The sequence below is a fragment of the Ursus americanus genome, chromosome 8 (genome assembly GCF_024610735.1).
Source record: "Ursus americanus isolate L20-20 chromosome 8, mUrsAme1.1.p, whole genome shotgun sequence".
NCBI classification, from domain to species: domain Eukaryota; kingdom Metazoa; phylum Chordata; class Mammalia; order Carnivora; family Ursidae; genus Ursus; species Ursus americanus.
The window spans coordinates 45,826,539-45,853,967 of record NC_142134.1 but is presented as its reverse complement, the minus strand read 5'-3'; the positions used below and the strand labels follow the sequence as shown (position 1 = coordinate 45,853,967).

General features: G+C 39.4%; 1 protein-coding gene across 6 annotated transcripts in view; it reads left to right on the top strand.

The window, feature by feature from the left end:
• Positions 1 to 4,321: 4,321 nt before the first annotated feature.
• The window catches only part of ATP10D (ATPase phospholipid transporting 10D (putative)), a 115,431-nt gene continuing 92,323 nt past the window's right edge, over positions 4,322 to 27,429 (top strand). For 2 of the 6 annotated variants that reach the window (XM_045815906.2, XM_045815908.2), the window contains exon 1: positions 14,836 to 15,080. Coding sequence is in view for 3 of the 6 variants with exons in the window: in XM_087864154.1 (XP_087720280.1) it covers positions 9,010 to 9,077 (68 nt within the window). In the remaining 3 variants the exon portion in view is untranslated. Of the gene's footprint in view, positions 4,728 to 8,045; positions 8,229 to 8,915; positions 9,078 to 14,835; positions 15,081 to 24,014; positions 24,116 to 27,429 lie in introns of those variants that run through there. The other 4 variants (XM_087864154.1, XM_087864155.1, XM_087864153.1 and 1 more) reach the window with 4 other exon arrangements.

Here is a 27,429-nt window from a genome sequence, read left to right as displayed (position 1 = left end):
CGTGCTGTTGTGGGGCTAGAGGCGGAGTCCATTTATATCCCTGTCACTTACCAGCCATGTGACTTTGGGTAAATTGCTTAAATTCGCTGTACCTCAGTTTCCTTGACTGAAGATAGGGATAAAACTACTGCCCACATAATAAAGTTGCTGTGAAGTTAAAATGAAATAATGCATCCAATGTGTTAACATGGCATCTAGAATGTAGTTTGCCCATAGTAAAGGTTAACTATTATCTTTTGCCAGTATTCGTATTACTTGGAGCAAAAGTAGCATGCAGCCCTGGGAACAAAATAAGATACGTTCACACACGTACACACATGCCCTGTGCTAATGAGTCTGGTGAGAGACGCCTTGATAAGGAAAGTTCAAGGGAAATGGAGCTGATTCATCCCTGTGAACTCCCATAAGTAACTGACTTGGGCAGGGGGTGATGGATTGTGCCAATCATTCAGACACATTGGGGCATGATGGCAGAGACTGCTGTTTGTCCCCCAACATCTCTCCTCTCTGTTATGAGTCAAGTTGTGTCCCCCTTAAAATTCATATGTTGAAGTCCTAAGCCCCAGTACCTCAGAATGCGACTGTATTTGGAGATAGGTCTCTACAGAAATAATTGAGTTAAATTGAGGTGATTATGGCACATCATAATCCAGTACGACTAAAGCCCTTATGAAAAGGGAAAATTTGGACAAAGATACACATAGAGGGAAGGCTATATGAAGAGACACAGTAAAATAGCTTGGCTCTCCAAGCTGAGGAGAGAAGTCTGGAACAGATCCTTCTCTCACAGCACTCAGAATGAACCAACCTGCCAACACCCCTGAATTTTTAATTTCTAGTCCTTAGATCTGTGAGAATAAATCTCTATTGTGTCAGCCACCTCTCAAGAGACTGATTGATAAACCAGAACGTCACAGGATAAAAATTGTTTCTCCTGAGGGCATTCCTCTTGACCTATAAGTTCCTTTAACCAAATCATGGATTGGAAAGACGCTCAGTGAATATAAGACTAAGTGAAAGAAAATGGAATAGATCTAAAATGTTTCCTTGAAATTATAATGAACAATAGTCTTTTTTTATTCCAGGAACATTTCTGGATAAGAAAAGACAAAGCATCCTAGGGGTACCTGGGTGGCTCGGTTAAGTGTCTGCCTTAGGCTCAGGTCATGATCTCGGGGTCGGGATCCTGGGACTGAGCCCAGTGTTGGGTTCCCTGCTCAGTGGGGAGTGTGCTTGTCCTTCTGCGCCTCCCCCAGCTCGTGCTCTCTCTGTCTCTCTCAAATAAATAAATAAAATCTTAAAAAAAAAAAGACAAAGCATCCTTCCCTCTTGAATAAAGAACTTTGTTTCTTTGACTCTCCTTTTAACTAGCTACCATACCCTTATAATTGCTTCATACAGACTTTCGACCAAGATTGAGGAAATACTTCTGTTCCAGAGGGTTACTCTGGGAAGTCCTATTCCCCATTCTTGTGGGTTGAGTCTTACTAGTTAATTTCAGATGATTACCTTTTCTTGTCCCTAAATTCTGGGGCTCCCTACTTTTGCTCCCCAGGAACTGACTACATTAGCTTCAGTAAGTACAATTTCTGACAAATATTCCAGGAATCAAAAGCTATTAACTTGTTATTCAGAATTTATGGCACCCTTTAATAAAAGAAATTGTCTGTAGCTTTCCACATCTATTTTCTCAGTTCAAACCTGCTTTTCAGGTTATCCTGTGACTTGAAGTTGACTAATTTGTTCATCATAATTAGATGTGTTGCAATGCAGATGCGCTTAGTGATTTTCATTGCAATCTATTTAAAATTATTCCTCTCCATAAACTGTTGAGAGGTAAGGGACTTCAAGTTTAAATGAGTTTAATTATCATCTTATAGCCATACAGGAAATATTTAAATGTTATATTGGCATTGCTTCTATTGCATCGAAAGAAGTTATGATAGCTAATTCGTAAAAACTGGGTAGGTTCAGTGTTCAATCTTGTCTGAATAAACTCAAATTTGGTTGCCTAGGGAAACAGTCTCTTAGAAGTCACTTGGATAAATGTCTCGTTTCATCCTGGTGAATAAACTTAATAAACTGGAAGTCTTTTTCTTTTTGAGCTTTATAATTTTGGAACTTAACTGGAATGCATTATAATCCACACTACATCCTCAGGGGTCAGCAGTCTTTTAGAATGGCATGTCAAGTGCTCAATGAGTCTTTCTGATGAAGATTCTATGCCTGTAAGACCTCTTTTCTCAGTTGCCACCTCTTTTAATCACTGTACGGAAACTCTCCACATCTGTGAGCTCTTAGAATTTCAGCCAGTGGTTCTTAATCAAGATAGCACATTAGATCACTCCAGGGAAATTTTGAGTGATTGATTTTTCACTTTCAATGTGCTACATTTGTATTTTGTTTCATTTTTGCAAAAGCTTTGTAATTTACATCCCCCCCAAATCCCACCATTTGAAGGGCAGTTCAGTGGCATTTACTGAATTTATACAGTTGCACAACCATTCCCAAAATTTAGTTTGAGAAACTAACATGGCCCTGCACAATGTTCATTGTGTCTGTTTGTAGACAATCATATAGGAGCTTTAAAAAAAATAATAGCCAGACCTCACCCCCTAGACCAATACAATCAGAATCTTATTGAGGGTAAGACACCAACATTTTTTTGTTTGACAAAACCCCCCATGTGGCTTAATGTAAACCAGCATTGAGATCCACTGATTTGGACAAAACTTTGTAGAAAAGGTGAAGATTTGGAAAGTGTAGATGTAACCCCTTACTAACCAAGAGATCTGATCAATTGAGACCAATGTTGTCACAACAACCAGCACAGTGAAAAAGACCTTTAGAACATCTAGAGGATGGTGGTTTATTGATCATTCTATTCCTATTGTTTCCTTTGCCTAGAATCTTCTCTCCTTTCTGCTGCAGCTCCCTCCATGCACACCTAGTTGGCCTAATGAATTCCAACGCGTCCCCCAGAGAATGTCCGTTGCTTTCTCACTTGTGTCTCCACAACTCTTTGAACAAACTGCTACCTTAGTCCTTATGGCACTGCATGGCAACGATGTGTGTATATTTTGTGCCTTCCATTGTTCTGAGAGCTCCTTGAAAAGCAGAGGCCATGACACATTCATTTTAGTATTCTCAACAGTGTCTGGCATGAAGGGGATTCCTCACAAGTGTTTGTTGAATTCAGAAAAACAAGTGATTAAAACACACACACACACACACACACACACACACACACACACACAATGGGAAGCTTCAGCAGTAATTCACAACCTTGATTACAGGTTAGAATCAACTCAGGAGTTTTTCCAAATTCTTGTGACCAAATCACACTTTAGACACTTAAGTCAGAATTTCTGGGGATAGAAGGCAGCAGCACTTTTTTTTTCCAGCTCCCCTGGTGATTCCAATGTGTAGCTGAACTTGAGAACCATGAGATTAAGGCCTTAGAGGATGGTCCCAAATTACCTCCTTGACCAAAAAGAGCTCTGCCCCCCCCATCTAAAATATATATCTTATTTGCTGTTATTTCGCCTGAGAAGAGCTCAGAAACACATGTGGATTATTGACAAATATCTGTTTCTCAATAAGAGTCTCAAGAAAGAGTAATGGCAATTCATACAGCATAATTTACCGAAGCTTGATTACTTTCCTCCTGATATCTCACTTGAAGAACCATTATGAAATAGGAATTTTAATTTGAGTAGAACATTGGAAGGGTCAAAGCAAAAGTTGCACTGAACAGTGTTAAACAGCTAAGGAAGTCTCCAAGTAGGGGAGAGATCAGAACTCTGCTCCACTGAAACAAAGAGGGAGAAGATTTTTAAGTGCTGGTGTGTAAGTGAGAAAGCAGGACATCTGTATCTGTGCGTTGGCTTTATGCAAAGGAAAAGTAAACTTTCATATGTCTTTGCAACAGGATGCAGGTTTATGATATGAAGCAAGGCACCTACCAGAATTAGCTCCTGCCCTTCCATGGTAACAGAGACAGGGCTGCTATCTCCTTTGGTTATTGTATATCAGAAGCATGAATCACAAATTCTTGAGTAAGATATTCTAAATTGTAAAACTGGCAAGAGACTTTTTAAAAAGATTTTCATCTCCATGGGGAAAATTATAAGTTTTCTACAGAAAATGCTCTAGGAAAGAGGAGGTCGGGGGTTGAATCAGGAAACAGCCTCTTTGAACTTTCGTCAAGCAGGGAACTGTGAAGGCAGTCTTGGCCAAAGTCAAATAAATAGGTAATGTTGAACCCCTGAGGGCGGTAAATAAGGTTGGGTCCAGAGGTTCTGCCAAAGAGCCGCAGCAAAGAGCTTTCAGCAGTGACGCTGAGCATGAGAGGATTGGAGAAGGAAAGCTAGCCAAAGGCTTGAGGAATTTCTGGAGATGGTTAGAATATTTTGCAGCTTTTCCTGCAGAGCCTGGTTGATACCCAGCAAATGAGATGGAAAATACATCCTTCAGCACACTCTTCTTCCTGAAGGAATGCTCGGGACCACATTCCACCCTAACCCTCAGCTCCTGCGGAAAATACCCACAGCTGCAGTCCGCAGCTGGCCTGGAAAGGTCCTGCTAACCAGCTCATTGCTCTATTGGATGAGGGCCTGTCAAATGTAACTTCTGGCCCCAAACCCTCTTAATATATTGTCCCAAGCCAGTGTGACAGTTGAGGAAGTCATGGAGACATTGGCCCTGCCCTCATTCCAACAAGCAGTGTGAGTTACAGCTCGTTGCAATTTGGGGAGACTTCCTTTGGTTTTATCATGGAATCACAGGAGTACCTTTATTTCTTTTCTGCAGATCATGATTCTTTTTCACCTTCTGTCTGGCAGCTTTTTCTTCCTCAAGGTTCCCATTCTTTTCTGCTTCAGCACGTGAGTTTTTAACCTTTAATCAGCTTAACTGGGTGATTCTCAACCTCAGACCTATGTCTTCAGGTATATATTTTCTGGTTTCAGCCAGTATACCATCTTTTCATTGGCACTTAAAGATATTTTCTCATTTTATTTATTCTATTTCTGTAGTTCTTCCTGGGAAAAGGATTATTTTTAAAATATCTTCGAAACTCAAGGATTTATGGTGTTATAGGGGAGATTTATTTTATGAACCAATTACCACAATATAGAAGGCATCCATATTGTCACATTCCATCAATAAAAGAATTATAAATGAAGTAAGGTACAGTCATATAATGTAATGCTCTTAAAAGAAATGAACTTATTTACTGCATCTGTGACAGTAGAGCTAGATTTTAAAAATAGAATGTTCGAAGAAGCAACAAGTGTTGGCGAGGTTGCGGAGAAAAGGGGACCCTCTCACACTGCTGGTGGGAAGGGAAACTGGTGCAGCCACCATGGGAGACGGTATAGAGAGGTTCCTCAAAAAATTAAGAATAGGAACACCCTGTGATCCAGTAATCACACTACCGGGTATTTACCCAAAGAATATGAAAACACTAATTTGAAGGGATACATGCACCGGATGTTTATAGCAGCATTATCTACAATAGCTAAACTGTGGAAGCAGCCCAAGTGCCCATCGATAGATGAATGGATAAAGAAGATGGGATACATATGGGTATATATGCATATTATTCAGCCATACAAAAGAATGAAATCTTGCCCATTTGCAGCAACACGGATGGATCTAGAGAGTGCAATGCTAAGCAAAATAAGCTAGAAAAAGGCAAATACCAGATGATTTCACTTATATGTAAAATTTAAGAAACAAGTGAACAAAGGAAAGAAAAAAGAGATACACCAAGAAACAGGCTCTTAACACAGAGAGCAAACCGAGGGTTACTAGAGGGGAGGTGGGTGGGAGGAGAGGGGTGAAATAAGTGAAGGGGATTGAGAGTACACTTACCATCATGAGCACTGAGTAATAGATGGAGCTGTTCAATCACTACAGCATACACTTGAAGCTAATAAAAGACTGTGTTCACTATATTGGAATTAAATATATATATACATATAATGTTCAGTTAAAAAACAAGACGTGGGACTAAATATTGGCATACCATGTAATAGTCATATACATTAGTTAAAAAAAGCAGCAGAGCAGCACATATATATATGTATATATATATATATATATATTTTTATGGATCTTAGAAGGTTATACAACATATACACCTAGCTTCTGGAAAAGGGACATGGAGTAGTATTCAAGGGGACTTTAGTGAGACCTATAACATTTCATTAAAGAAATAAGAAATTGGAGGCTCATACTCCAAAATTATATCTGTAATTCTGAATAGTAGGATATCGTAGCTATGCTTTATGTTCTTTGTACTTGTCTAGATCATTTAAAATTACAAAAACCAAGCAATAACAAAGGCGAAGTTCACATGACAGGTCCAAGCCAGGGGTTCAGAAGAAAGGGAACTTGCCATCAGTGTGATCAGAGTCATTCTGGTAAGGGAATAAACAGGGTTTGGGAGTTGGGTTAAATATCCATCGATAGACAAAATTGAATGCACATAGCAATTTAGTTGGACAGAGTCACACAACCCAAAAAGGGAGATAATAAAATTCAATGTCAAGATATATCCAAAATAAGCACATTTTTAAATCAAAATTGGAGGCCAAGAAGAAGAAATTTCCATATATAGCACTATGAGGAATATTCAGACCCAGAGCGAAGTGGGTAGATTTCTCTAAACTCTTCTACTGGCATTGTTGTTAAGTTATGGAACAGAACAAGAGAAAACAAGAACTTGGTCAGATAATTACAGGGGTAGAAGCCAAGCTAACCTAGAAAGCATCTGATCCAACTTAAGCTTACAAAAGAGGAAACAGGCCCAGAAGTTACAGTCACCAGCGGTCAGGCCCAATCTAGACTCTGACTATAATATCAATGTCATCAGAGTGACTCACTTCACATGCGGAAATGTAGGAAGAAGGATACATAGAAACTATAATGTCTGACAGTGTTTTTAAAATTTACAGATAAAACAGATACTTTTGTAAATTCACTTTTGTTAACTCCATTTTATTTTAATCTGTTTTTATGCAGAGAAAGATTATTTAAAAAAATCAAAGACATTTTAGCATAGGTTAAATGATGTAAATTGAGAGCCTATAAAAGAATAGCGTAAGCCTCTGTCTTAGCACTTGTAAAAGCTGGCTTAGCGGAACGTACACACACACAAAAAACATTGTTAAGAATTCTTATAAAACCCCTATGGCAATAATAGCAAATTAATTTACTGCAACCAATAACAAACTATTGAGGGGCCTGGTGAAGGAGAGCTCAGAACCTAACAGGACTGTACAGCACACTGAACATCACCAGCGTCCTCTTTTAGGAAAACAAACATAACAAAATTTGGCATTATAAGAGGATGCTCTCCCCGGGTCGTTTAATCAAGAATTTCTCTAGGGCATTTGAAATAAAACTTGATTTATGGAACTTCGATAAATACATAATTTTTAAGAAATATCGCCTTAGTAAACAAAGAAATAAATATTTGTCTTGCTCCATACTCACTGTGGGTTGAGTAAATGTGTCTCCTAGATGACAGATGGTCCAAATTAATCTGAACATTAAACATTATGCCCTGGGTGGATTGAAGCAATAACGGTTTTCAGAGGAATAGTCAATGCCAGCATGTGGCCCAGAAGCAGTTTCAGGCACAGTGAGGGAGTCAGCCCATCGGGGGTCTCAACTAGCCTTCTTTCCTGCCTCTCAATTCTGTTGGAATGACAGGCGATCCTTAGGATATTTTCTAGATTCTTCCCTGCAGATCTCAACTAATGATTCAGCAAATGCCCTGAACTTCCAATTGGGAGATTATTAATAACCTTCTAAATCCGTGGGAGATTGATAATGCGGGCTAGGACCAAGTGTGCAAGAAGAGGAAAGGCCAGTCTGCACTTTGCCCCTCTGTTTTGGTAGTGCTTGTTAACCCATTTGATTCCCTTGCGTTCCAAAGGCCCCTTGTTTGGCTGCTTTTTTAAAATCTATTTTATTATTTGCTCACCATGGCTTTCACAACTGTCTTGGCTAACCTTGGGATTGTACATTTCAGATTGTGATCTCAGCCTCCAAGATGAAGGAACTGATCTTTCCAAAAAATTTCAATGTGTATTAACTGTTTAAAAACAACAATAAAAGGAAGTTCCCACCCGTAATGGTAAATTTCATGTGCCAATTTGGCTATGCCACAGTAGCCAGATATTTAGTCAACAACGATTCTAGATGTTTCCACAAAGGTATTTTTATTTTAAAGATTTTATGTATTTATTTGATAAGGAGAGAGCGCGCGGGAGTGTGCACAAGCTGGGGGAGGGGCAGAGGCGGAGAGAGAGAGAGAGCAGGCGCCCTGCTAAGCTGGGAGCCTGAGGCTGGGCTCCATCCCAGGACCCTGGGGCTCATGACCCGAGCTGAAGGCAGATGCTTAACTGACTGAGCCACCCAGGCGCCCTGGAAAAAGTATTTTTAAAATGAGATTAACTTTAAATCAGCAGATTTTGATTAAAGAAAATTAACCTCCATAATGTAGGTGGGTCTCATTCAATCAGTTGAAAGCAACCAAAAAAGCCTGACCTCTTTCACGAGGGGGAGAGTTTTGGCAGGAGACTGCCTTTGGACTCACCGCAACACCAACCCTTTCCTGGGTATCCAGCCGCTACGGGGTTTAGATCTACCATCCCCACAATTGCGCAAGCCATTTCCCTAAAGTCTCTCTCTTTCTCCCAATATATGTTTATATACGTTGCATTGGTTTTGCTCTCTGTAGAATCCTGGCTATTATACCACCCTTGAGCTTAATGATAAACATCTCCAGCACCTTTGAAGTCCACTGTGTGCTCCTCCCTGGTCATGCTGACTTTCCATTGTGACTTTTTTCCTGGTACAGTAACCGCCCCTTAACTGAGATTTTGCTTTCATGGTTTCAGTTACCTGTGTGGTTAGCCATGGTCCGATAGCAGAAGATTCTCCTGATACACGGTCAGAAGGTCAATAGTAGCCTGACATGACGTCACAGTGCCTATGTCATTCACCTCATTTCATCTCCTCATGGAGGCATTTTATCATCTCACATCATCACAGGAAGAAGGGTGAGTACAGCAGGCTGTGAAAAAGAGGCCACATTCACACAACTTGTATTACAGTATAATTCTATTTTATTATTAGTTATGGTTGTTAACCTCTTACGGTGCCTAATTTATAAACTAAACATTATTGTAGGTCTGTATATATAGGGAAAAACATGGTATATGTAGGCCTGGATACTACTGGCGCTTCCAGGATCTCAGAACACGTCCCCCAGATAACGGGAGGCTACTGTAATGGAGATACTTGATCAGCAAAATCATGCAAAGAGATTTGGCACTTCACCCAGTAGATGGCAGGAATGTCACTACATTGGGCACGGACGAAGCGTCTAACTTAATGGAGTAATGTCATGTCCTGTCACCATTTAAGTCATGTATCATCTATCAGACCAAAAATGCAGCACCTACGATTCTGCTAATCGGCCTGCGCAGCTTAGGGCTCTTCTGCCTGCTCGGGACCCTCTGAATGACCCCATTACTGCAGAGCAAGAACGTTCCTACCAGCCACGTACCCTCCGTTATGGGAAGGAGCTCTGTACCTTCTCAGTTTTCTTAATGGGGAAGATCTGACCTTGCAAAGACTCTTGAATGCATCCCTCCCTTTCCACACCACTACCGGATCCTTGCTTCAGGACTTCATTCCATCTCTCTCACTCTGCAGTGTCTAGCCTACCCAGCGTGTTCGGTTTATCATGCACAGGACTGACCACAACTCTTTCACTCAGAAACCTTCACAGTGGAGTCCCAGTACTCTTCCTCGCCTCTCCTCTGCACTGGTCTTCACAGAAAGTGAACGATTCTCAAATGTGCCATGTACTCCAATGCTTTTGTGTTTTTCTTCTTATATATCTATTGTTTTGTATTTGGCCAGAGGCCTTTCCTTTATTTTTCTACCAGAGCATTTCTACACCTATCAGAAGCTCCACTTGAGTGACAACCCCATAGGAAACATTTGCTAGTTCCCCTGTCCCATGAGAAAAACTAACTCCCTCTCCTTTACACTCCATAACACCTGTTTCATACCTCTGTAGTAAACATTGTGGTATTAGCATTTCACGAATTGGCATTAGGGTTCTGTGGTGATACTTAAAGAGAGAGGGGAAAGATCACTCTAACTGAAAAGCATGAATGAGCAGTCCTTGGAAGATTACATATACCTAAGGTAAAGAAGAAAGAAGATGAAGCAGACAAGAATCTTTAAAAAATTTTTTTTTAATTTAAAATATTAAAAAGAAGAAGAAGAGACCCAGGAAGAATGCCAGCACTCCCCAAGAGAGGAGTTCACCGTAGCTGGGGGTGTTCATTAAAGTCAGTTGCGACAATGGAGAATGGGAGAGAAACCATTGAATTTGACAACTGGAATTGTGACCTGTGATAATTTTGGGGGAAAAAAGAGAGTGAAATGAGATTACAGGGGCTTATGGAGTCAGCAAGTGATTAAGATATGTTCCAGTGAATTTCGGTAATGTGGTAAGGAGAGAACGAAAGCCATAGTTTGATCTGAAACTATAGCAAGATCAAGAGAAAACCTTCTCTATCATTTCCCCTTCATTCTTTTCATGAACCTCCTTCCTTCTCTCTCTCCCTCCCTTCCTACCTTCTTTCTCCTCCTTCTTCTTGGTGTGGAGAACATATGTATTCCTCTCTAAATTAAATATTTGTAGGTTGAGGGGAAGAATCCAGTGAAAAGAAGCAAAGCAATGATATAAAGAGGCGATAACTGATCACATAAGGCTGTGGAAGGGGCAAGAACCGGTGGCCAGAGATCTCAACTTCACAGAAAAATGAACTTCTTTCAAGAAGGGAGGACCGCTTACATAGAAATGCAGGGATGGAGAGAGAGTGGAGGGGGGGATAATGAGGTGTACACATCATGGTGCTCCGATTCATCGCAGCACATGGACTCACTTCTAGTGAGTGACGGTGGTGAGCCCAGGCTGAGATTGTTTGGTCCTGGCACTTGGTGGGTGCTCAGTAAGTGTTTGTCAGAAGAAGAGGGCTTGGCTAAGAATGACAAGAAATCACCCAGCAATAAACAGAAAGTTTGCTTACTGTACAATACAATGTGTGGACTCCATTAACTACAGTTTTCAAGTAGTTTATTATTATAACATTCTCCTGCTAGCACAATCTGGAAACATAAGGGGCAGGAACAGCTGGGAGAGTCTCTGCAGTGTTGGGAATTGACGAGGTGGACTGATGGTAGGAAAAGGGAGAGAAGTGAGGGTTGACTATGATCACGTAGGATACACTTGAAATATGGAGCCAGAAATGTCAAACCAGTGTAGAGATGGCCAACCTAGTCAGATCCAAGCCTCCACTATCCTGTGAGAATCTCCATGCTAGTCATGTGAGTATGACATATAAATCCCAAAAGTGATAGCTGTCCCACCTCCAGAATGTTTCCTCCATCTGAAATAGTCTTACCCTTACTCACCTTTCATTTGGCTGACTTCTCCTCGTCCTTCACCCTTCGGTTTGCTCCAACTTTGGCTGACAAGAGGATCAAGTGAGGTAATAGATGTAAACCACTTAGAATAATGCCTAACAGAAAGTTTTACTAACGCTCAGTGAATGTCAAGGAAAGAAAAAAAGAAAAAACCCTCAGGATGATATAACTAAAATCAGGGCTCATCTATAAGAGATAAGCCTTTATTGCTTGAGGCATTGACCTCTCCTTTTTTTTGTCCAGAAGTTAGTAACAAAGCCAATCCTGGGAAACATCCTCAACTGTGCTTGAGTCATGCTCTGCTAATAAGTACAGAGAAAAAGAAATGGTTGTTTATGAATCAGAAAAAGTTGCTTGCGTGTCCCTTTAGGAAACACTGTTATATGTAAAATATTTTGAGGCAAACAAAAAAACCCACATGTTTTATATGTTCTATGCTAAAGCAGTGACCTGGAGGCACCTGGCTGGTGCAGATGGTTGAGCTGACTCTTGGTTTCAGCTCAGGTCATGATCTCAGGGTCGTGGGATCGCGCCCAGCCTCGGTCTCTGTGCACAGCATGGAGTCTGCCTAAGACTCTCTCTCTGCCCTTCCCCACCGCTCTAGCATGCGCTCTTGATCTCTCTCTCTCTCTCTCAAATAAATAAATAAATCTTAAAGAAAGTAAATAAACAAAGCAGAGACCTGAAAGGATGAATGTTGGTTTTTCACATATATAAGTGGATAAGAAGTATCGATAGCCATAGGAAGAAACATACTTACTGTTTTATAAAAATGTTTCCTGATAAATTCTTCGTTCATTGCTGCCATGCTAATCTTTGAGTATGTTTAAGAAAAGAGAGGAAAATAGAAGTCAGTGGATTAATAACTATCACTTATTAAGCCCCCATTATTTACTTTACATAGTGATAAGCACTGTGTAAAGCAGCTATATGACTTGGTGTAATTTTAATAACACTGTGGTAGATATTATTGAATTTGTTTTACCTGTGGAGCTTAGAGATGGTACCCTAGATCATTAATCTAAAAATATACAGAGCTAAGATTTAAAGCCAGGTCAAACCTAGGCACTTGACTACTATGCCATGTTTCCTACTGGGAATTAATTATGAAGCCATTAGTATTGAGACACTAATTACAAATAATTTTTCAGTTGGATAAGATGAAATTTCCTCACATCTATATTATATACTTTGAATAGTAGTTTAAAAAATTCATCAGATGATAGGTATATTACATGAATTATAAAGAAGTAAGTGTATTAAGTTTGGCAATGCCTGTATAGATTAATACTCACATTTTGGTAGCTAATGTGTTAAATCAAAGATTTTATGGATTTTTTCTTTTCTATTCTTTCTTTCCTTTTTTTTAATAAAGTGGAAATAACCCTCAGGAGAAAAGTTAGATATTAAAGGAACATTTGCAAAAACAAATTGAAGGCCACTTTAATGGTGGCTATTTACAATGACATTCATAAGTATTAATTTTTAAAACTTGACTGGATGTATTTTTTTTTAAAGATTTTATTTATTTATTTGACAGAGATAGAGACAGCCAGCGAGAGAGGGAACACAAGCAGGGGGAGTGGGAGAGGAAGAAGCAGGCTCATAGCAGAGGAGCCTGATGTGGGGCTCGATCCCGTAACGCCGGGATCACGCCCTGAGCCAAAGGCAGATGCTTAACCGCAGTGCCACCCAGGCGCCCCCGACTGGATGTATTTAAATCAAAATATGTACACACTCCTTTCCTTGTCAAATGACACAGACACGAATAGAAAGCTAATGATGTCCCCTCACTCTTCCATCCTTCCCCTCTGAGTAAACAATTTTGCTATGTACCTATTTTTTATATTCATGTAAAAATATACAAATATATAAAGAATACATAAGGATAAATTATATTACAAAATGTTTCACATTATTCTGCTACTGCATTTTTTAACTTATATATCATGCAGGTTTTTCTCTAAGACAATAATTTAAATCTTAGCCAGAGGTTCTCAACCCTTGCAAAATAGAATTACTTGGAGAGCTTGAAAGAAAAAAATCGCCAGAGCCCCATTCCCAGAGATTCCAGCTTAATTGACCTGGGAGGAGCCTTGGCATCAAGCTCCCCAGTTGACTGTGATGTGTACCTACTTAGAACCACTGATTTAAGCAATCCAAACAGGCCGCAAATACCAGCTGCCTGCCTGAATTTTCCTGGTATGCATTCTCCCAGGAAGGCCCTCCGCTGAGATTACAGCATCTGTGCTGATTGGGGAAACTCTGGGAGGCTTATCTCAAATTTTAAGTCTCCTCAAGAAGGTTGGCTATCAGGTAGAAATTTTGTTTAATCTTAAATCATGTTAGGGACACTCACATGACTGCAAGAACTGCTACCGAGGCCAGGAATTCAAAGGCCACATAAATGACAGTCTGCTCTACGAAGCTGGATTTATTCCCAGAGTTGACTAAACTCTATAGAGATTTGCCCTTGCCTGCAGAAGGAGCTTTCCAGATTCAGCCATCACAGGAAGCCACACCCAGAACTTGTTTCTCCCCTCTGGGAGAGGCGCCTTCTCAGTGGGTGCAGGAACTAGTTTGGCCTCTCCAGCCTGGGCTGGGAGAGTCTGCGAGCCTCCCAAGCGAATGCGTGAGTCTGCCCGGATTGCTCTTCACTGTTAGTGAAACATTTGTATGATCTCTTAGTTGCCTTTACTTTTCGGTACACATTTGAGAAGCATTTGAGAAAATGTAAGATGTACAGAAGAGTTGTGGAGGTTTGTTTCAGTGGGATGAAACAATTGGCTGCCAGCGATTATTAGGTTTTGGTCTGCATTATTGCCATTATTGGTTCTGTCTTTTCCCAATTCCCTTTCCTTTCTCAAACATTTAGCTGGTCACAAGTTTTGAGAGACCGAATGGGTTGTTGGAATTTATTTTGGAGAAATTTTTTTTAAAAAAGCCCTGAGTTTGAAGCTAACAGACCATGGCAGGTGTATGGGCAGAGCACATCGCACTGAGTGAAGGAGGGAGTGAGGGGGAAAAAAGACCAAATCAAAATTGTGGTCTTCTTCTCAATTTCTTTCCCAGTTATACAACGATAACATTAAATGTTTAGATTTGATCCCTTTATCCTCCAAAAAATAACTGCCAAGCATTCCAAGGCTAGGTAAATGGCTGGGGTGGGAATTATAAAGGCACCGGACCACCAGGGTATCCATACCGAACAGACAGGGAGCTGTGTGCTCCAGCAGCCGCTGGGAAGCCCGCCTCCTCCAGGCCCCGCCCCCTACGTCACGGGAGGCGGGGCGGCGGGCGATTGGCTGTTCGCGGAAGCACGGTGGCTCCCGAGCCGGCCGGGAGGGGAGGAGGAGGTCGTGGTTTGGCTCCGGCTCCGGCAACGGAGTTTGGGGGCTGTCTTCTGAGAATTGATCTCCCCCACCCGCGCCTCGGTAAAAGCAAATGGCTGGCGTAGAAGCATAAGCCGCCACCACTCTTCGGATTTGTGCTTGGTTTTTCTCTTGCATCTTGAGAGTCGCGGTCGTCATGCGGTGATGTGTGCCGAGGGAGGATTGGTAAGGGTGAACGTGCGAACCCCTTGGACTGTCTTCTGTTTCACTTCTCACCCTACTCCTCGCTGCCTTCCCCTCTTCCTGTCCCGCTTCTCCAGTAACTGCTTTCTGGTTTGATGAAGTGCCTCAAAAGTAGACTTTAGGGCTGTTGTTGATTTAGAAAAAAAAAAAAGGAGAAACACACCATTTTCAGTCACTTGATTTTGATTTCACAAGAGGAATTATTTTATCTGTTCTGAATGCTGGGATTTGTGGAAAGGTAAATTATGCGCGCACACACTTTTGTCATCTCATTGTGAAATGGAGCAGTTTAAGGCAGTTTTGGCTTTGTCTCAAAGGTAACGACGAGGATGGGGGTTGAAGTTCTAACTCGGTAAATAAACCGGGTTTGTTCCTTAGGAAGGAAAAGATATGTGTGTGTGTTGGAGTTTGTTCAGAAATAGTTTTTAAAGGAATGTTGTAAAAAAGCCTGCGTTCTTCCTCGCACACACGAACTTTGCAGAACTTAATAGTTAGGAGCATCCTTCCTCTTACATTATAAAACACAGTCATACTTTACTATGTACAGCAGAGAGACATCAGGTTGGTTCGTGAAACCCTCCAGTTTGGAGAGTCGAGCCTTTGTGACTCTAACAAGGATATATTTAAACTACCTTTATACGAACGCAGCTGTTTAGAATGTTATCTCAATAAAATCACAAAGTTTCTTCTTGCTTCCTTTCATGCCAGTTCTTTGCTAGGAAAAAAACCAGTTCTATAATCTGAGAGCCAGCCTCTGAGTCTAATCAGCCTTGAAAGGTTGATCCACAAGAATAGGGCGCCTTATCCACCAACTGATTGCTGTATCAGAAAGCTCCAGAGGATGTAGTAATTTTTATACTGGGCTGGGTCAAATATCTGTGAAGAGTACCATCATTAAAAAAAAAAAAATCTTTGGCTCGTTAAGAGCAGACATGTAACACATGATCACTGTAACACCTTAAACTCAATTCAGTGCCCCAGTGTGAGCCTGCACTCCAAGCTACCTCAAGAGGTAATGTCTGCTCCTCCTGGACTCTGGTCTCATTACAAATACATATTACATAAGTACATTGTGTTGTTTTTATCAAAATGAGATCATATTTCATATATTGAAAAACAACTTGGCAACTTTCAAAATGTTTTAGGGAGTTTAAAAAATGGCACTGCTAATTTAACGTTTGTTAAATTGTATTAAAAAATGGAGAATCTTAGCAGTCTAAAACAGGATTTCAGGGGGGCCTGGATGGCACAGTTGGTTAAGTGTCTGCCTTCGGCTGAGGTCATGATCCCCTGGGTCTTGGGGTTGAGCCCCATATCAGGCTCCATGCTCAGCTTGGAGTCTGCTTCTCCCTCTCTCTCTGCCCCTCCCCCTGCTCATGCGTGTGCGCTCTCTCTCTCTCTCCCTCTCTCTCAAATAAAATCTTTAAAAAACCCCGCAGGATTTCAGGAATGCTTGACCTTTACATAGCAAGAACCAAATACTTTTTCAATAGAATTACTTAGTGATCCTAAATAGAAACCGAATAGGATATTTTTTATTTCGATGTCAGTAAAATGAAGGAAATGACTCATTGGTTAGACAAATAAACTTCTTAGAATCAATTTTTAAATTAAGAGGTAAAACGTTCACATATTGAAGGCTTCAGTACGTGTTTTAGTTATTGTCTGATCTAGTTAGAAGTAGTCTTTTTCATGAAGGAAAATCAAAGAAAATGCTACCAGCAGGATCGCTTGGGGATTCCCAAAACCCAATGCGTTGGTGAAGATAAATTTAATCTCTCATCAGTGCTTGAAAAAGGAGAATGTGTTGATCAACTCTTGGAACAATAACGTGCCTGCTGGATGCTATCACCATTCCTGGGTCATAGAGCAGCTGAGCAGCTTTCCTTATTGCTACAGAAGAGGGTTGAAGTTGAGTGTGTTCGCTTAAAGACATTATTCCCTTCCTATTATCTAAGGTAGACTTATTTCATTTCAGAAATTCCCTTAGCCGTAGAAACAACACTTTCCATGGAACAAGTAGCATTATTAGAATAAGAAGTAATAGTGGTACTAGTTTCATAGAAGAGCTGTGGCCTTCATGGAATCTTTCTTTATGCTTCTAAGTGAAGGGTATATTCATATAACAATTTGAGGTAATAATATGGGAAAATGTATTAAAATCTGTAAATCTTTGCAGGCTTTGACCCAATAATCCTGGGCCTAAAAATATATACTGTGGAAATCATCTGAATTTTATATGAAGATTTATAAATATGTTCATTATAGTGTTGTCTGTAATATGAAAAAAACATAAGAAAGCCCCCAACAGCAAAATACTTAAATTAACGTACTATATATCTGTATTGATAAAATTCAGTTTCGAAAATAGTTTTGAAAAACTTTCATGATTTAGAAAGATCCTTGCAGTGTACTGAGTGAAAAAGCAAGATTTAACACTATTATCTTAAATGTGTAAAATAAAATTTTGAAATATAAAATACCATTTTCTCAAATATTAAGCCCTTACTACATGTCAGGGATTTTTCTAAATTAACAAACCTTGAATAACATTGAACAAGACTGTTGTACTTCCTGTTTGCCTACAAGTTCCTGTTTGTATCAGTGGGTATATTCACTGACATATGAAAAAGAAATTGGATTTCTAGGTGGTAGAGTTATAGCTTTTTAAAAATATTTTTCCTCATATTCCCTAATCTTCTACAACTATTATTTTTTTATAATCACAAAAATACTGTTTTGAAAAATATTGCCAAGAAATACCAAAACCGAAATTAACACTCTTAAGGTCTACATTTTATATGCTAGTAAGCCCTTTTCAAAAGATACAATAAAACATCGAGATAAATAGACACCCATGTGAAAAATTATGCTCAATGAAAAATAGGCACAAATGGGCAATCACAGAAGGGAAAAATGGACTTTTTTTAAGGTTGAGAGCAGAGGGGTGTTTACCTCCCTGTATTGGGAGAATATTCAGCATAGGAATAAGTTACCACATTTTTACATATCACGTTAACAAACATGGAAAGCAAGTCAAAATGTGTGAAGTTGTTGGGAAGGAAGACTTTTTAAGGATGTGGAGAAATGTTTGTGATAGGAGGAATGAAAAGTTACAAAATCTTACTTTTGAAAAAAAAAATCCAATCTATGCACAGAAACTACTTTATTGGTGGAGAATAAACCAAATGTTAATGTTACTTATGTGTGGGGTGATGGGGTTCTGGGTGGTTTCTGGTTTTCCTCATGGTATTAATCTGTAGTTTCTAAAATTTCTACAGTAAATATATTTTAGTTATCAGGAAAAACAAGTCAGTATCCTAATAAAGCGATTTGTCCTACAGCGATGAGTACAGCGATGATACTCGCTTTCCCTTCTTGTGTAAAGCGTCTGTGGCCTGTGTGGGTAGTGCCTGTCTGGTGTCGTCATTTTTTCTGGATTATATTTGCTGGTGAGAACATTTGGATTATAAGGGAAATCCCAAGATAAAACTTATTCTAGTCACATTCACTCTTCTGCCCCCAGCTGTTTTCTGAAATAATAAGCAGTGTTGGACTGATTAAAGCTTTATTCCTTTTCATTTCCTGTTGATCACATCTGCTTGGGGCCCAAGCCACTAGGCTTTAATTAAAAACTCCCTAATTTCTTTTTCTAAAATTTACTTACTCCATTTAAGGCCTTTCTGAATGAGGAAGAGGAAGGAATACAACTGTATTTCTGTTAGCAAAACAAATTTATAAAATTTCAGCTCTTTATGTAGGAAAGGTAATAAAAAAAATCAGAGTAGCTTATAAGAAAGGTGAAAATCAGTTTTAAATTATCCAAAAATATTGGGGTGTCTGGGTGGCTCAGTCAATTAAGTGTCTGCTTTTGGCTCAGATTGTGATCCCAGAGTCCCAGGCGCAAGCCCTGAGCCCCATCCCCACTCCCAGCCCCGGGTCTGTCTGGCTTCCTGCTCAGCAGGGAGTCTGCTTCTCCCTCTGCCCCTTCTGCCCGTCACCCCACTTGTGGTAGCACTGTTCGTGCTGTGTGCACGCTCTCTCTCTCTCTCAGATAGATTAAAAAAAAAATTATCCAAAAATGTTGTGAACTCTTTTTCTTCAAGTTATTGTTCTCATAATTTGCACTATTTAAAACATTCTCATTTCTCTTATAGGCTGTAACAATACGTTGAAGGTTATAGTTTAAAAAATCTTAATTTCTATAATATCCTTTCTTCACTAAAGTCTTTCCTAGAGAGGTGTTCTTATATTTTTATCACAAAGATTCTCTCTACTTACCTGTGATTCCCTTCAGCTAACAAATCAACATTTCTACCTTGCCAGTTTAGAGAAATGCCTGATTCTGAACTATTGTAATACTTTTAAGGTTCCTAAACCAGGGACTGAGAGAAAAGTGAAATGTTTTCAATAAGGTAATGGAATTTTATTTGTTTGTTTATTTTAGAGAGAGAGTGAGCACAGGGGTGGAGGGGGTTGGGAGTGGGCAGGGGAGTATGAAGAGGGAGAGGGAGAATCTCCAGCAGCCTCCTGCTGAGTGTGGAGCCAGAAAGGGAGGGGGGGCTCCATTTCAGAACCCTGAGATCATGACCTGAGCCAAAACCAAGATGCTTAACTTACTGATCCACCTAGACGCCCCAGGAAGATGGAATTTTAAAACATAATTCTTACTCAGAGTCCTATACTGTCTTCCCTCTCTCAAATTGTAACATTTCATTTAAGCTAAGTGAAAGCAGAAGAGCGGGTATGTGGTCCCCAGTGCCCAGTTTGTTACAGTTTTCCCTGCTTGATTTGGGTCATGGTCCAGATGGACGGGGTGGTGGTAAGGACGTGTGGGTAGAGTATGTGGCATTAAAGATGTAGTATTGTACCGGGCAGAGGACAGGAGGTATATTGGGGAATCAGAGAATGGTCCCTCCGAGGTTCTTACTGTGTTGCCCTTGCCAGCCGTTGGTGCTGCTGTTGTCACAGGTGTGCGCTCAGAGCTACCTTTGGAAAGGTACCTCTGATGATACCACTCTTGTTAGGTTACTGGTCAACTGTGTTCTGAAGCACATTGCTCCCTTTTCCTAGTCTAGTCCTCTTACCTTTTCTCCCCCATTCCGATGTGTCTTTCAACTTCTTGCAAAGAAATCCTTTAAGTGTCCATATCACACCCTCTCAAATGCCTTCGATGATTTCCCATTTCCTTCATATTAAGTATAAATTCTTCCTCTTAGTAAGAACTTACATGGTCCTACCATAGATTTCCATCTTAATTTCCCCTCACTCCTTATTTTGTACTTGAAGCTCCAGCCATATTGAAGTACTCAGCAGTATTTAAGTGAACACTGGGTTTTTCAGCCACCTAGCCTCCCTGATAATATTTCCTTTTCTAAAATCTACAAATCTCTCCTCCCAGATTGTAGACATTTCACAAAGTTCATTTAACATTCTCTTTCCAGAAGCCTACCCTCCACTCCCTTCTGTCTTCCAACCTCATATCATGTCTTCTCATAGGACTTTCTGCTTTCTAAATTTTTATGTTGTATGATTCCACTAGTGTTATCTTTTGAGTATGTTGACCTGTTCTGGGCACTTTTATTCTTTTTTGACATATCCTGAGCACGGTGCTTAAGACAAGGTGAAATAGATGAACACTAACAGGTCAGCTCCTAGGAGGCAGAGATCTTGGTCTGTTTTCTTCCCTGACTTATTTCTGTTATCTGTCACATAGCCTGGCATTTGGTAGAAACTCAACAAACAGTAGTTGAAAGATGAAGTTATTCAGCATGTTAGGCACAGTGCATTATCTAATAAACCTCCTTACAAAACTTTGTGAGGTGGATGATGTTATTTCCATTTTACAGATATGGAAACTGAGGCTCAGGGGCTCAGGGCTTGTGGTATGTGGCAGACGGCCAATCTGACCGAGTGTCAGTATCACTTGAACGTGTTAGAGCTTGTGTTTTTTCTACTAGCTACAGATGCATTTGTTGCTTTTTTGAAAACAGCTAATTATATCATCACTTCTTATGTAAGAAGAATGTGTTTTAAAGGATGAGTAGCACTGTGTTGATTATGGCCATTGATTATGAATCCATTTTACAATTCCAGTGAACACCATTATCTTCTTAATACCATTTACAACTTTCATTTGTCCCTTACTGGTGTTTTTTTTTTTTTTTTAAAGATTTTATTTATTTATTTGACAGAGATAGAGACAGCCAGCGAGAGAGGGAACACAAGCAGGGGGAGTGGGAGAGGAAGAAGCAGGCTCATAGCGGAGGAGCCTGATGTGGGGCTTGATCCCGTAACGCCGGGATCATGCCCTGAGCCGAAGGCAGATGCTTAACCGCTGTGCCACCCAGGCACCCCCCTTACTGGTGTTTATATACTATCCCTTGTAAGACTTACAGGCCTTGGGGACAGTTTAAATATATGTGTTGAGACAATTTGAATTTACTCATGCCTCATTATACTGCACTTCAACTTACTGAGCTTTGCAGATAATTGAATTTTTTACAAATTGAAGGTTTGCGGCAACCGTGTCGAACAAGTCTACCAGTGCCATTTTCCTAACAGCATTTACTCACTTTGTGTCTCTGTGTCACATTTGAGTGATTCTTGCAATATCTCAAGCTTTTTCATTCTTATGTTATTTAATTATTATTATATTTGTTACGGTGATCAGTGATCAGTAGTTTCTGGAGATAGAATCTCCTCCTGGTAAAGATGCCGTGAAGATTGTTGAAATGACAACTGAGGATTTAGAATATTACCTGAACTTAGTTGTTAAAGCAATGGCACGGTTTGAGAGGATTGACTCCAATTTTGAAAGACGTTTGTTGGGTAAAATGCTGTCAAACAGCATCACATGCTACAGAGAAATCATTTGTGAAAGGAAGATTCAGTTGATGCAGCAAATGTGGTCGTCTTAATTTAAGAAGTTTCCACAGTTACCCTTAACCTTCAGCAACCACCATCCCGGCCAGTCAGCAGCCATCAACACTGAGGCAAGACCCTCCACCAGCAAGAAGATTACAACTCGCTGAAAACTCAGATAATGGTTAGCATTTTTTAGCAAGAAAGCATTTTTAAATTAAGACAGATAGGCATTAAGGTCTGTACATTGTTATAGTTAGGATATTTACATTGTTTTTTTAGGCATAACGCTATTGCACACTTAACAGACGACAGAATAATGTAGACATAACCTTTATATGCACCGGGAAACGAAAAAATTCATTTGACTTTGTTGTAGTCTGGAACCGAACTGGAATATCTCCAAGGTATCCCTGTAGTTGACATACGTGATCTCTGCTCTCATTACGTTAAGTCATGTGCTGAAGTAATTTTCAGCCATTGTAACATACTTCTCTATGAAATATTTATAACATATTTTCAGTCACCCAACACTTCCAGAAGTGAATCTTCAAATAGTTTTTAGAAATTAATTAAATCTCTCATCCATTCTGCTGATATGTCCTTTTGACAGTTCAACTAAAGAAATGCCCGTCTTCATCATGTATCCAGGGATGCCATATACATTTAAAGGAAAATGTGACTTAAAATTTTACTCTGATGTGTTTATTTGATTCGTATTTAAAACTCAGGTTAATCTGCAAAAAACCTTTGGAAAATATTTGATGTAGTCTACTGATTTAACCCCTAGTTTTACAAGTATATACCATCTTTCAGCAGTTAAATTCTTTCCATTTTAGCTACAAATAACTCCATTTTTTTCCCTCTAATGCCTCATTCTTTTTTTTTTTTTAAAGATTTTATTTATTTATTTGACAGAGATAGAGACAGCCAGCGAGAGAGGGAACACAAGCAGGGGGAGTGGGAGAGGAAGAAGCAGGCTCATAGCGGAGGAGCCTGATGTGGGGCTCGATCCTAGGACCCCGGGATCTCGCCCTGAGCTGAAGGCAGATGCTTAACGACTGCGCCACCCAGGCGCCCCCCTAATCCCTCATTCTTTTAGGCATGTTATTTTCTTTGGCTCTAAAAAAAATTTCTGTGGTTACACATCCAGAAAATACCCTGTTTCTTTGTATAAAAGGGTAGTTTCACTGATTATTTGAGCAACAGTAGTATAAACACTATTGGGATAGGATTAATTAGTTGCAGGAAAATAATGATAATGAATGCATGGAGAAAATGTATTTAGAAATAATTAAAAATAAGTTTTTCCAGAGCAGATTTGAGTTGCCTTTGTCTGTGGTTTTCAAAGTCTGGTACCCATCAGCATCAGTTGAACTTGGTAGAAATAGAAATTCTCAGGCTCCACTGCAGATCTGTTGAATCTGAAACTGGTATGTGTGTGCATGCATGAGTGCGTGCGTGCGTGTGTGTGTGTGTGTGTGTGTGTAGGGCGCAGAGGCTGTGTTTTCACAAACTCCAGGTGATTCTGATCTGTGATAGTTTGAGAACATAGGCTTAGGGCAAGATCCTTGATGAGCAGTCCATATTCACTGGGTTTTGGCGGGCAGGTGCTTGGTCTAGTTGAAAAGGCCTCTAAGGAAGACAATTCTATTTATATGCCATTTCTTATATGCCATTTCACATACCTGTGTGTTATTACTGAGCTGGCTCCAAAAGACATAATTAAACATTTTTGTGTTTCATAAGGGAAAAAGGAGGACATTTTTTTCATCCTCAGTAGGGAGTTCGTGCCTGGGAAATCAAGTTTTCTTATCAGAGGTCCTGAGTGCCTTTGTGGAGGTGTGGAATGGTATAGATTCCTACTCTGATCATTCAAATTATAATTAATTAATTCCATATAAAGTTAGAGTCCCAGCATAAACATATTTTCATAGTGCATCTGTATACATCACAGGCTGTGTTCTTTCAATATACTTGGGACTTAATCAAGTCAGATTAAGTCTCTCATTCATTGCTGAAATGTTTTGTCTGTTCTCTTTATCCTATCAGGCCCACATGATGCTGAATGTGTTCATTTCAGAATATTGGAGTTAAGACATGTTATGAAGATACTGGAAATCAGCAGAAAGAACCTTGAAATAAGTTCTTTAGTAAGAAATGAAAACCTGACCTTCAAGTACTTTTCCCCCCAGACTTTAATTTTCTAATATATGGAGCAATGAAGGTGATATTTGAAAGTATAATAACTTGTTTTTTAATTTGAGATTCCTTTTATATCTAGAAATGTATATGCCCTACATAAGTATAATGTGTTTTACTGCAATGATTTTCTAAGCTTTTTGCAGAAAATATTTATTTATTTTTTTTAAGTAATCTCTACACCTAACATGGGTCTTGAAAGTCACAACCTTGAGATCGAGAGGCAATCAAGAGTCCCATGCTCTACCAACTGAGCCAGCCAGGTGCTGCCCACCCCCGCCCCCTAATTAAACTTTTTGCAGAAAATTATTTAAATTCTATTTCACAGCTAATTTTTCATAAAGAAGATAATCTCCCATCGCTATTTGGGCATTTAAGTAAGCTCTTTTAAAATTTAACCACCTCCGGGGAAACCTGGGTGGCTCAGTCGGTTGAGCATCTGACTCTCTGCTCAGGTCTTGATCTCATGGTCATGAGTTCGAGCCCATACTGGGCTCCATGCTGGGCATGGCACCTACTTAAAATTTAACCACCTCCGCCTACGAGACTTTTAGTAATAATCTTTTGTCCAAAGGAGACCGGAGTATTTGAGGTGGCTTTGCAACATTTTTAATTACATTCAGTATTTCTTGGCAGGGACACACATATTTGCCTTTATGATGAAGCTTATATACTAACTTGTGTTTCTGTTTTCTCTGACATAATATCAAGTATTATTAGTATGATACACATGCTTCTTGTGGACGGATGTGAGTATCTTTTTCAGTATTGAAGCGGCATGCTTGTCTTGCATTTTATAAGGTTGTTCTTAAAGCAGAAACTTAAAGGGTTGCATCTTTTCCCTGAATCTTAAATGTAGAAGCAATTCACTAACTTCCATGTATGCTTTTCTCTACCATGAGCTTTTGGCTTTGTGATTAAACTTGGACATGTTTGGTGGGATTAGTTTGAGAATAGTATTTCACTGAAATGAAGATCTGTTTTCTAATGATAAAGTAAATATGTATTTTCATAGTAAAAAATGTGGACAGGTACAAAAGATATTTAAACGCTATCTATTAATTACTACCACAAAATAGCAAGTGTTAATGGTTTAAAATTATTTTTATTCCAAATTTATATATATAAATAGTTTATATATTCCTGTTGAGTTCATACTAGTATACAGGTCTGTATCACAGATTAAAACCTTATAAACCCCATTCTTAAAAAATATTTTATTTATTTATTTATTTGAGAATGAGAGTGAGTGAGAGCGCTCGAGTCGGGGGGAGGGGCAGAGGGAGAAGCAGACTTCACGCTTAACTGACTGAGCCTCGCAGGTGCCCCCAAATATTTTTTTAATAAAAATTCATTTGAATATTTTTTAAACAGCTGTATTATAGCTCCATTTAGATATACCACAATTTAACAATTTCTCTTTTTCTGGACACTTGGATTAGGGCCCTTTCCAGTGCTGAATTACCATCTTTCTCCTCAGGACCAAGGAGGATGAACATTTTAAGGCATATTACCTTTTGGCTCCAGAGAAGTAAAAAAGCAGGCTAGATTACCCCAGCACTGTATGAAAGCTTGCTTTCATTGAGCATTATGAATAAAGAAACTCTTTGCTATATTTAGTACAAAAAATATTTAAAAATATTAATTTAATTGCTTTTTTTAGGTGACTGGTGAAGTTCAAAATATTCTTTCGTATGGATTTGTAGTTCATCAGTGTCCGTGTATTTGTTTGTGCCCTTCTCCCAGCCATGTTCTTCTCGTAAATATTTAAACCAGAAATGAATAGTTTCTGATATTGCTTTTGTAAGATACCAATGGAAAAGGTAGGCCATTGTGAGTGATAATAGGACTTGTTAGGATGAAAATGATACAGTAGGGCAGATCCTCCAAATTCGCTGTGAAAATTTTAAGGTAGATACAAATGTGCATGAATCTTAGTGATTTTAAATATAGTTTATGCACGCTATCGTACAAAATTTTCACAAACATAAAATCTTGTATTCAGACTATGACTTAAATCATTTGACACATTTATAAATAATGTGCAGTTTAGGAATTAATAAAAGCCTACCAATATATGAATGAGTAATAAAACGGAGTGGAGAGAATAGCTGGGTTATTTTATGTGGCTGCCACTAACTTGATGTATAGTGATGGGTGAGTCAGTGTCTCTGAACCTCAGTTCTCTTGTATAAAGTATTTAGTTGGATATTTAAGATTTTTTTCCAGCTTTAAAATTATAAATTTTCTATTTAAGTTGCTAAGGCTTAGCATCTTTAAATACTTTTCCTTTACTTTAGTTTTCAGAAAACTTCTTCCTTAAGGGTTTTATAACAATGAAATTCAAATAGCTCAGTTATTTTTAAAAATATGGTTTATTTGTTTAATTTCCCTTTTTTAAATGTTCATTTTTTAAAAGATTTTAATTATTTATTTATGTATTTGAGAGAGAGAGAGAGAGAATGCAGGGGGGAGAGGGAGAGAGACTCTCAGACCACGCTGAGCATGGAGCCCAACGTGGGGCTTGACCCCACCACCCTGAGATCACAACCTGAGCCGAACCCAAGAGTCAGACGCTTAACCGACTGCGCCACCCAGGCGCCCCTTTATTTCCCTTTTTATGTCTTCTTGTGGCATAGTCTTGTTAGTGGCCATTTTAGGGGTACATCCTATAAATCTAATTTTTTTTTTTAGCAGAGAGAGTGTGTATGCAAGCAGGGGGACGGGACAGAGGGAGAGAGAGAATCTTAAGCAGGCTCCACGCTCAGCACAGAACCCAAAGCAGGGCTTAATCTCACTGCCATGAGATCATGACCTGAGCAGAAATCAAGAGTTGGACCCTTAACCATCTGAGGCATCCAGATGCCCCTACATGCTATAAATCTTAATATAAGACTCTAATAACTTTAGCATGTACAATAAAAGATATAGTGAGATCATGAAATAACTAAGCTTTTATGATTTGTGGAGCTGGTGTATACAAGTTGTTATGGGTGTTCTGGCTTTTGTTGCGTATCGGAGGGATGTTACTTCATTCATATCTTCATTCCACAAATACATATTGAAACTCTACTCTGTGCCTGATAACTTTTTAGGCCTAGGTTGTATCAGTGAACAAAACAGATAGAAATTGCTCCTCTAATGAAGAGGAGAGGCAACAAGAGCTAAAATACAAAAATAATTTTATGATGTTAGAAAGTGATGCAAAAGTTCTATGAAAAATAAAACTGGGAAGGTGAATAGGGATTGCTCCGGGGAGGCTGCG